Consider the following 11,602-nt stretch of genomic DNA (forward strand, 5'->3'; position numbering starts at 1 on the left):
ATATAGTAACTTTATAGAGCTAATTTTGCTAATTTACAAGTAGGTTTAATTTTTTTTGTAAAATTAAATTTGCTAGATCTGCCATATTTTTATATTAGGGGAAATGGGTATAATAATAATCCAATGTCACTTTTGTCTACAACTTTAAGCATCATGATTATGTAACATTTAGAAAACTATCGTCATTAATGATTGGAGAGCCATTGAGCCACTCTTTTTTTTTTTTTTTTTTTCTCTAGGTGTTTAGTTAATAATCAATATCAAGTTTACTATCTTTTAATTATATATATAGTTTAAATTTGGTGCAAATAAACTTTTACACTTTCGTATATGTATCAATTTAAACCCTCAACTTTTATAAATATATTCGAATAAAATATAATGGATGGTTTAAATTGATAAATTTATATAAGTATAGGATCTAAACTAATGTATTTATAAAAGTTTAGAGTCTAAATTGATACAATTACAAGTTCGGGGTGTAAATTGATACAACTTTGAAAGTTTAAGATACATGCAATTATTAGTTTAGAGTTTAAATTGAAACAAAATCTAAAGTTTAGGGATATAAATTGAAAATTTTCTTTAAATTTTTAATTAACTCGATCACAAATTGTTTTAAATAAAAAACTACTAAAATATTTTCAATTATAAGAAAATTTCACGTAGTGTTAGTGACAAAGTGTTGACGACTAATATAATCTATTAGTGATAGGCAATATAAATGTTTATTAGAATCTATCATTAATATTTGATAAACAATGACAATTTGTTTTGTTTATATATTGAAAACAACTTTTTATCTCTTCGATTTTTTTTATTTTCTTTATGTTAATTTTATTTTTCAATAAATCTCGATAATTTGTTGGAATGAGGGCTTGAAAGGTTGAAGAAATCGTAATTATTTTACTTATTCATTTACCAACTTAATTAAACTACACTATGCCCAAAAGATATTATTAATCTAAGCATAATTTAATTAACATAAACTATGAACTATGACTTAAGAGCTACATATCATATCATGTTGAATAGAAAAAAATGCGCCATTGGTTTGTAATTAATTAGTTTCCACAAGCTTTTTACAAACACACAAAGATAATAATCCTCTCTCACCACTTTGACCAAAATTAATAATGACCATCACCTTTGCATAAATCTAATCTAAACCAATCATAATAATAATAAAAACATCAAAGTGAAAGATTTTGTAAAAGAAAACAAAAAAAATCTAATTTTATAAGGGGTTAAAACCGTACCCTATAGTTTATCTAGTAGCCTTCAATTCCCATTCTATTTTAATCCATGCATTCACTTTAATCTTAATATTAGTTTATACATTAGAAAATAAAACAAGTTTTCAAAAAGCAAAATTTGTAGAAGAAAGTAATTATATAAATGGATTTAATTTTGACCAACTTTTTTAAAAGTAAAAATCAACCCATAAACTAAACACATTATAAGAAGAGTAATTTAAAATCTTTAATTGAAACTTAATCCCATAGACTAAAATATTACAAATGTAAAAAAATATATATTAAAAGAAAATAACTTACCAAAAGAAGAAGAAAAAGTATATATAAATAAATAAACATATATATATATAAGTTGTCCAAGCAAACAAGCAAACTCAACCATCCTTCTTCCCTCTTTCTTTTTTTTTTTTTTCTTTTTTTCTCTTTTGGTAATAGAGAATATTACAAAAAGCTGAATTTAATTAATTCAAAAAGAAAAAAAACTCAAACAGGAAAAATAGTATGAGAAAAATCAGAGTGCCATTGAAAATGGTTGTCCTCATGATCATCTACAAGAAATTGCCACGACGTGGACGACGAGGACGACGAACATGACGAAGAATAATTCTCATCAAGACCCAACAAGAACCCATTGCTAACTATTAGATCCGGCAAATCAAACCATGTACTTTCTTCTTCTTCTCCACGACACGATGTGGCCGTTTCGGGTTCGTGTTTGAGCGCAGCAGCTTGTGCGGCGGCGGCTTGAATATCTTTGGCGGAGAGGGAGGCGGGGCGAGGGAGTTGGTGTTTGAGTTGAGGGAAGTTGAGGAAAGCGCGGTGGCCTTTGATGGCGAGTGCAGCTACGTCATGAGCACGCGCCGCCATCTCAGCGGTTGGATAAGTACCAAGCCATATTCTTGATTTCTTTCTTGGTTCTCGGATTTCCGACACCCATTTCCCCCATGTTCTTAGCCTTACTCCTCTGAATTTAGGGGTCGATATTTCTTGATCCGATTCGCTTTCCGTGGCTGAACTCGTGCTACTCCTTTGCCTTTTCCGGCTGGTGGTGGCGGAGGAACTGGTGGTGGAATGGTGGGAGTTTGTCGTCATTTCTTTGTGTTTGTTGTTTAGGAAGAGAAGAGACAGTGTGTTTTGTTGTTGTGTAGGCCTTTTATGCTTTTATTTTTTATCATTATTTTTCCTTTTTTTTTTTTTTTAATTTTGATTTAATTAGGTAAAAATATGACGTGGAATATTTTAATTTGATGTATTTCTATGGTGGGGTATATATGATATAAGAGGTAGATTACAGTTCAGCAAGGTAGCTAGGGTTATTTGTATCCCATGTGGTACTACTTGTCATAATATAATCAAGAATATTTCGGTGCAATCCCGAGTTGGCATTTATTTCTGTGCAACTTATTTAAGTATTTAATTAAAAGTTCACACGTGATAAATCTTTTTTTCAAAAAAGAAAATTGATTCTTTTTGTTCTTTGTAAATGGAAGATATATATAAATGTAGAGATGAGTATAGTCTAGACTGCACTAAAATATTAGTTCGGTATATAATACATACGATCTAATTTAATTATATTATTTAGACATAACTAATTTCCTTTTATTGTTTAGAAATGATATATGAGAAGTGTGGTTTAAAAAAAGTAGATGTTAAAGTGAAAATGTCATTATTTTCAATCAATTTATATTAAAATGATATTTGTTCAAAAAATTATAAAAATTTAAAGCTAAGAAAACATTTGAATAAAAAAAATAAACATTAGTTTTAGGCTTTTTAAACCAATTACATTATTTATATCATATTCGTACTAATCACACCTTATTTTGTTTCCTTTTAAATAATTTTATTTTCTTTTTAAAAACAAAATTAGAAACAACTTGGGACGATTGGGACGAAGAGTTATAACTATAAAGAGAGAGGTGAGTTATATATAATCTTAGATTATTATAGTTAGATTCACAATAATTTGTGTTTAGGGTGTAGATTATTTTAATTTGGGTTATAATAGGATGTATTTATGGTGTAAATTATTTTAGTTTAAGATAAAAATAGTAAATATCGTTGAAAAAAAATTGATGAATGTAAAATAGTAAAAATTATAATAAATAAGAATTTTAAAATAACGTTGACTCTATAGCAAGAAGTAATTATTATATTCTTGGATAAGACTTGTCCCTAACATCACTTAATTTCTTAGGAGACGCAAGTTAAAGAGGAAAGTAAAATGTAAAAAGAATTTTTTTTTTCTAGCTATGGAAATTAAAGAAAATAGGGAGTAGAACATTTAAATTTTTGGAGTCTTGTCAATAAGCTAGGGAATTCTTTTTAAAAATAATTTGAGAAAGTGTATGTTTTATAGTAAAGAATGTTTTCCCTAACCATTAATTAATTTATGTATATTAAATTGTAGTTATATTAATAATTGATAATTTACAAATTGTTTTAATTGTAACATTCCACCAAATTCCTTTACTATTATGTATGTATGTATGTATGTATGTATGTATGTATATTACAATTTTCTCCTCCTCAAAAAAGAGAAAATAAAGCTACAATCTTCTAAGAACGTAAGCCATATTAGTTTTGTTGCATTGTTAAAAAGTCTACTAGAAAATAATAATTAATGAAATGGTTTATCCACGTGGAACCAATGGATGCTATTTATTAATATTATTGTTCTAATTTTGACTACGATGCTATTTAAATTATACTCATCTTGACAATAATCACATTTGTAAAACTCGAATTCGATAGAAATACGTGAATGAATCGAAAAATCACATCCAAATGAGAGAAAATTTTGAGCATATATACAAAACTAAAATTCAAAACAACAACACACATACTTTTTCTTTTAGTGACTCAATCATAGAACTCCAATGTTGCATTAATGTTTAACTTAGAGTAGTTCCATGTTAAACAACGACCTTGCTGTGATTTTATTTCTTTGTAAAAAACATGCGAGTGAGGCAAATAAAGCATATCAAAAACTTGTATTGGTTTGTGGAGGTCAAATAGTCTTTTTAGGATTAAACGGCCTCTAGATTTCCAATCTCTAGCCTGACCATACCAGAATGTAATAATATTTGAAACTTCACACCAACTAAATAAAGAAGAAAAAAGGGGCAACATGACTGCTTCTTTGAAATAATAACCTTTTTTTTTTCTTTACTAACAATAATTTTGGATTAATTACTTAAAAATAGAGGATGGTGTGTTTCCCTTTATATAGTGTTAGTATAAAAGTATAAAAAACTAGCCAATAGGAGAAGGCTACTAAGGTCTTTTTAAAATTTCATTTTTCTATATTATGATAAATGAATTAAATTAAGATCATGAAGAAATGCATATATATATATATATATATATATAATATAAATAAAACCATATGGAATCATATAAAAAATAAGAGAGAGTATCCAAAGCTTTGTTGATATGTCTTCTTCCACTTGACTATTTATGTCCCAACCTGTCTCTGCCACATCTCTGTCCTTCATGTTTTTCTTTTTTCTTCTCTTTTAATTTTTTTTAAATCCTTAATTACTATCAAAATCATTTCTAAATAAATATAAATGGTAACCAATTTATTTAAAATATATAACTTCACACCATAAGATTTTAAAATATTATTTTACTTCTTCAACTTTTAAATCGAGTTGGTTCGAATACATGTGTTACTACAAATATTTGAAAAGATTATTGAAATGATATAGTAAAATCCAAAATAATTAATTTAAAAAATAAATTAGGAATAGAATGAAAATAACCTAAAAGTTTGGAGATTAAAATGTAATATAATATTAGTTTTACATTTTTAATTAAAACAATATATATTTCACCATATTTTTGTTTAACCATTTATTTTATTTCATTTCATTTTTATTTAACCATATTGATATAAATTTAATTACTCATCACATATTTAACACATTTTAATGTTAAATTTTTCACACTATATCATAAGTTGGACGTAATCATGTAATCATATAAAGAGAAAAAAACTAAAATTATTTATCCTTTTTTAGGAAAAATCATTAACACGTCGACATTTTGTCATTATTTTCCTCAAATATTTTTCAATAACGAATCTAACCTCAAAAGAAAGAAAAAATTGAGATAAAAAGAAAGAAAGAAAGAATGGAAACATAATTGAAAGAGGAAGACGTGACAGAGGCGAATCCGGCGGGGAACAAGTTTTGGCTAAGCCCAACCTCCCCAATTATTATTGTGTATTTTTTTGAAGAAGACAACTTCAAACAACCAAGCACACTAAACTACTTTTCATTAACCCTACATTACAATTCCATATTTCAATTTTATATATATATATATATATATATATATATATATATTTCTTTTATGGGTGTAACACTCTATAATTATAAAATTATTTCATAAATAATGTGTCAATAATTGATCACTGCTATTTAAGTAATGAATTTTTAAATATAAAAAATAAAAAGGGTTTCCACATATGTTTTATTTTGTGAATAAAATCTACAAGTAATTATTAAATTATCTTTTTGAGTACTAATAATTAAATTGATGTGATGAAAAAGTTATTTGGCTTATTTGATTTATAACATATGTTTTATTAGTTATTATTAGGTTGTGTAAATAAACTTTAATGAATTGTAACAATATATAAATCTATATAAATTTAGATTTTTTTTTAAAAAAATCATGAATCCAAATTTTATAGGAAATAAAAATGAAAAAAAAACAAAATAAACTATGTGTAATTATTATATATGGAAGGTAGACAAAGTAAATAAAAATCAACTAAATTTTAAAAGGTTGTTTAATTTTGAGGAACGTAAACTATCAAACAATGAACTCAAAAAAGTTGATGGAGAATTTGAACTCCTAAGATCGATAATATAAGAGGTTAATAAGATATAAATTTTATGTTTTTTTGGTCGTACGGAGACCACAAATTCTTTGAGCCAAAATTCATATGACTTCATACCTCCAAACTCTTCGACTATACCAACTTCTTTGTGCACTTAAATTATTCAAGTAATGTGTTTTAGTATCGTTAAGATAAATTTTTATTTAATTATAGTTTGATCCTTGTGTAGTAAAGTAAACAAATCTCTAGATCTTTTAATTTATTAGTGACAATATTATTCATAATAATATAGTTATAATTAGGTTTTCTGGATATGTAGTCTGACGTGTAGCTAGGTTAACCACTTATCAAATGTCTTTTTTGTTTTGGTTTATTCTTTTAGGAGGCGTTTGACACTCAATGAACCGAAGTTATGAGACACTAAATGGACTATATAGATAAAGTTAATTAAAGAAAAATATCAATAAAAATTGAAGCTATATATAGTTGAAAATATTAGGAAAAGAGAAACAAACCGATCAAATGGATATAAAAACCATATAAATGGTTGATCAACTCTCCCTTTTTATTTTGTGATTTTCCAATGTCTTGGGTTGTAGTGTTTCTTTCACATGTGATGTGGTTAAGGTACATAACATTCATGTTACTTTGTCTATATTAATAAGGTTCTTTTAATTAGTCCTTTACAAATTGTTACAAAGTAAGTCCATGTGATATATTATTATGATCAGTAAAGAGGAGCATTGTTTTTGAACAAGAATATATATATATAGTCATTGCTACTTGTTAAACTTTAATATATAATTAATCAAACTTTAATTTAGAAAATCTTTTCATGAGAGTTAAAAGGTAAGGAAGAAATCGTCACTTTTGGTTACATTTTAGATATATTTGCTAGTTCGATTCGAGCGGAGGATGTTTGAAAGAGAAAGGTAGTTGAATAGTCATTTGACGACTAGCTAATATGTATGTGTTTTTGTTAGTCATTTAATTTTTAATTCTTCACTTTCGATGAGAAGGAGAAGAGTGAGGTTTAAAGCACGTATTTAATCCCGATTATTTCAAGTGAGTAATTAGTGATAAATAAAATGTGTATGTGTTAAATTGATTCATATAAACTGCTAAAAAAAGATGATTAAGTTCAGGTAGAGAACTTTTAAGTAAACATTAAAATGGAAATAGTTATGTATTATTGCCTATAATACCATAGGGCACTGTATAGGTCACTATCCAATGCATTTCACTATTTTTTAGTATTCAATTTTTTAATCCTTTCAACGCCTCCGATGCTTTTTTTTTTAAAGGTATTGTAATTAAATTAAAACATAGGATGAGAGGACCGAACTATAGTACAAATACCAATTGAGCTATACGCTCATGTCCAAAACTGCAATATTGCAAGATATATTATTATGATATTTTCATTATTTACTCTTTTAATTAGTCAATCTATCGTTCTATAAACTATAAAATGGAATAGATGATAGTTAATTGATTGATTTCATTTTTTTTTCTATATTAATTGTTCTATCTTTTGAAATTCACTTGAATTTGATACGAAACTGAATATGAATTTTACAAAATTAATTAATTTGAAATAGACACTTGATTCTTTGAATTTGAACATATTAGAAGGTGGAGAGAGAAAAAAGGGTGAAAGATGAAATTCTTCGATAAATATGCAAAGTTCAATAATTAATACTTATTAAAGTCGACAAAGTAGAATTATTTAATACCCAGTTGTGATGTAGGTGGATCAAATAGTAAACTCAACCGAATTGATTGTCACCATTCCAAATATTATTTTTCCAACTAATACAATATTGGGCAGGGAAAAGAGACACAAGAGTAGAAAATATCTTGAAAATCTACCAAAAAAACATAAACTTTGGTAGATATTTGTCCAAGACATACTGATATTGCTGATAAACTTTATCTGTGATAGATTAATATTTGCAATATGATCTATCAATGATATGATTCTATCAATAATTAGTGACAAACTTCTATCATTGATATATTTCGATAGATTTTGCTATATTTATAATTTTTTTAAAACGTTCTTATATGTATGTTAATATTCTAAATCTAATTACTATATTTGCAACTATTTTGTATCTACCACGATTTTGCCATGTTCGTTTCTTAAATGTTGCAGAAATTCGTTTTCAAAATCTCAATATGTAAAAACTAGGGTAAATTAGGAAATATGTTTCCTGACCTCTTCTTCTTTATAATTTTAAATTTATGTACTTTAATTCTATGAAATAAGTGAATTAAAGTTGGGATTCAACGTATGGATTTAGTATCATGAACGTTTGAATTGTATTAATTTAAACTACAAACTAATGATTGTATCTATTTAAATTCTAAATTTTTTTTTTAAGTATCAATTTGACCCTTCAATTTTTGTTTGACTAATATCAAGTGAAACTTCTATTTTGAGTCGATTAAAGTACTTTATACGTAAGTTATTTACTACAATTACCTTTGAAAATCACTCATGCATTAATTCTCAAATTTGTATAAATTTTTCCAAATCCCTATTTTAGAAAATGGACAATTAGAACTAAAATGCATGGTCAATTCTTAAATAAAATTGAATTTTCCAACCAAAACGTAATGAAGGGTTTAAATTGTGATATACTTACAAAAGCTGAAAGTTTAAGAATTGATACAATTACTAGTTCATGTTTAAATTGATACATCCCTTAAAGCTTGTAGTTATAAATTTGCTCTCCAATGTACGTATCTTGACATGTTGTGCCAAAAGATTCACCGCTGAGTTGAGTTTTAAAGTTAAAAGTCAATATATGTTAGAATTAGAACGTTAGTGTTTAGAATGCAAAACATGTAAGACAAACTTTCTGGATAAATGTACAAAAGAGAGAGAAAAAAAAGTAAATAGAGTTTCTCAATAAATATACAAAGTTTAATAATAAACGCCTTTGAAAAAAAGTGAGAAGTGAATGAGCAAACACCCTCTAAATGTGTGAGAATAAAATTGATCCACGAATGAAATAGTTATTACAAATTGGTTTTTCGTTTTTAAAATTTGACCGAGATTCAACTATTTTACCCAACAAAAATAAATATTACGCTCTATAAAAAATCTATTAAAAGATAAAATTCATTACCTTTGATTTTTTTAACGAAGTGATAAATATTTTATCAATTTTTTATTTTTGATAATTTCTTGAAAATAACGTAATGTGAGAAAAAAAAACAAAAATGTTAAAAGTTTAGATTGAAAATAAGAATTAAATAAAAAAAATTAACAAAAAGGAAAAAAGGAAGGAAAGGAAAAATGAAGAGAACGTGGGGAGGAAAATGCTTCGAGGAGGGAAGTGGGGAATAACCGTCTCAACCGCCACATCGTTTCAAACAAAATAAAATTTTAAAAAGAAAAATGAATCCAAAATCATCTTCTTGAAGCATAAATCCGCAAGAACAAAAGATTTGAATATGGATTTCAAGAAACTCAGTGTTCTGTGAAGGGAAACCAACAATAATGGAAGACAGAAGATCACAATCACATGAAGTTTTAAGGAAAGGACCATGGAAACTCGAAGAAGATGAAGTACTTTTGAACCATGTTAACCGTTTCGGCCCCAGAGACTGGAGCTCCATTCGATCCAAAGGCCTTCTTCAGCGGACTGGCAAGTCCTGCCGTCTTCGTTGGGTTAATAAACTCAGACCCAACTTGAAAAAGTAACTCATTTTTACTTAACCGCCGTTAATTGCCTTCATTTAGATTTTCTTGATGAATTCGGACGTGTTTTGACGTGGGTTTTTTTCGTGTTTAGTTTTTGTTGTTTGTTCTTCTGCTTGCAAACTGTTTGAGAAAATGACTGATAGAGTGATTTTAGATTATGATTCCTGCGCTATGGATTTTTCTTCCTTGAGATTCCGATTCATTGCCTTAGAATAAGAATTTATTTGTTTTTTTTTTTTCTGTGTTCCCCTAAATCCGGCAAGTGGGTTGTTTTTGTTTCGCCAACTGTTTGCGAAAATGTCTAGATTTCTTGACCATGCTGCTGCTATTCATGGTTTTTTTTTTTTTTTTCAATTTCTTGGAATATGTGTTTATCTGTTGGGTTTTCTTGTGCTTCCTCATTTCCGGCAAGTGGGTGCAAATTCACAGCAGAGGAGGAAAAAATGGTGATAGAATTGCAAGCGCAGTTTGGGAACAAATGGGCGAAGATAGCGACTTACTTGCCGGGCCGGACCGATAATGATGTAAAGAATTTTTGGAGTAGTAGGCAAAAGAGATTGGCTAGGCTTCTGCAGACATCACCTGCTCCATCCAAATTGCAAAGAAGTGCTAAAAAGGAAACGCCAGTCGATTTTGATATTCCCACCATGGAGGTATTTTCTTTGCTAATATCTAGTGATATCTTAGATCTTAGATTCCTTGCAGTTTTGTAGTTTTTTAGTTTTCTAAGAGTTTTAGAACTTTTAGTTTCGACTAAGATGCAAAAGTTATCCAAATTAGGATGTGTAATGGTCATTTCGAAGACGATATACAGGCACTTTATGGTGACTAATGTTGTTGGTTTGATATTTTATCAGTTTGATGACGAGATTTTATGATCAATGGGGCATTATGACGCTTCTTTTTGTTGAAGTTTCTATAGATTTTGATGTATAGTTCAATTTCCATAACTTTCTTTTCGAACTTTCAAGGCACCAAAGCTGAGCTCTGCATCAGAGGGAGAGTCATCCTCAAGGCCAATGTTGTGTTTGTCGTCTTGCCGTGCCGATTATGTTGAACCTGTTAATATGTTCTGCTCGTTGCCAGATTCGTACTGGCCCAAATTACTCGGTTTTGGCCAAGACTTTCTTCAACCTGAATTCAACTCGTTTCAGACCTCAATCAAATTCGAACAACAAAGCAATTTCCACACTCAGTCACTAAGTTCAACATTTTCATCTCAAGGACTCCATGATCCCAACTTTGATGTTTTTCTTGAAACATTGGATGTTTCTCAATTAACTAACGAAGTTCAATTTCCATCTGGGCTGCAATTCTACGAACCGATAGGATGTTGCTCAAGTCATGATGATGTAAGGGAGAACGTCGACAACCCGGAAAGCTTCTTCAGTGAGTTTCCTGCTGACATATTTGAACATATAGAGCCGCCTCCGAGCTCACCGGAAAACTGATACTTTGCCTCTTTCATTTTGTAAAATTGTTTGGACTTTGATTTTGCATCTGTATCTGTGAAATTGATGTGTAATGTTTTGCCTACTCAATTGGTATACTACACAATATGTTTGTTTTCTCATTTGAACTTAGAAGGGTGAAAAAGTATTCAGATTTTAGCTGTTTCTTCGGGTTGCAACAGAATTTAAGCCCTTAAATCTAACCATTAATACTCTCAACTTTGAAATTTGTACAAATTTAAACCTAAGTAATTATCGAATCAATTTAAACCTTAAACTTGAAGTTGTATCAATTTAAATATGCCTCTTTAAATTTTGTTTTAAT

The 11,602-nt window shown here is 28.3% G+C and overlaps 2 protein-coding genes across 2 annotated transcripts; one reads left to right on the top strand and one right to left on the bottom strand.

Annotated features, from left to right (window-relative positions):
- Positions 1-1,578: 1,578 nt before the first annotated feature.
- Positions 1,579-2,622, bottom strand: LOC103499073 (ethylene-responsive transcription factor ERF039-like). The gene has a single exon (XM_008461966.3). The coding sequence runs from the start codon at positions 2,346-2,348 to the stop codon at positions 1,740-1,742; it is 609 nt and encodes a 202-aa protein (XP_008460188.1). The 5' UTR covers positions 2,349-2,622; the 3' UTR covers positions 1,579-1,739.
- Positions 2,623-9,412: 6,790 nt separating this feature from the next.
- LOC103498816 (transcription factor DUO1-like) lies at positions 9,413-11,399 on the top strand. The gene is made up of 3 exons (XM_008461570.3): positions 9,413-9,822; positions 10,239-10,479; positions 10,798-11,399. Exons 1-3 carry the CDS (start codon positions 9,623-9,625, stop codon positions 11,275-11,277), a joined length of 921 nt encoding a protein of 306 aa, XP_008459792.2. The 5' UTR covers positions 9,413-9,622; the 3' UTR covers positions 11,278-11,399.
- The last annotated feature ends 203 nt before the right edge of the window (positions 11,400-11,602 follow it).

This window comes from Cucumis melo, chromosome 11 (genome assembly GCF_025177605.1).
Source record: "Cucumis melo cultivar AY chromosome 11, USDA_Cmelo_AY_1.0, whole genome shotgun sequence".
NCBI lineage: Eukaryota > Viridiplantae > Streptophyta > Magnoliopsida > Cucurbitales > Cucurbitaceae > Cucumis > Cucumis melo.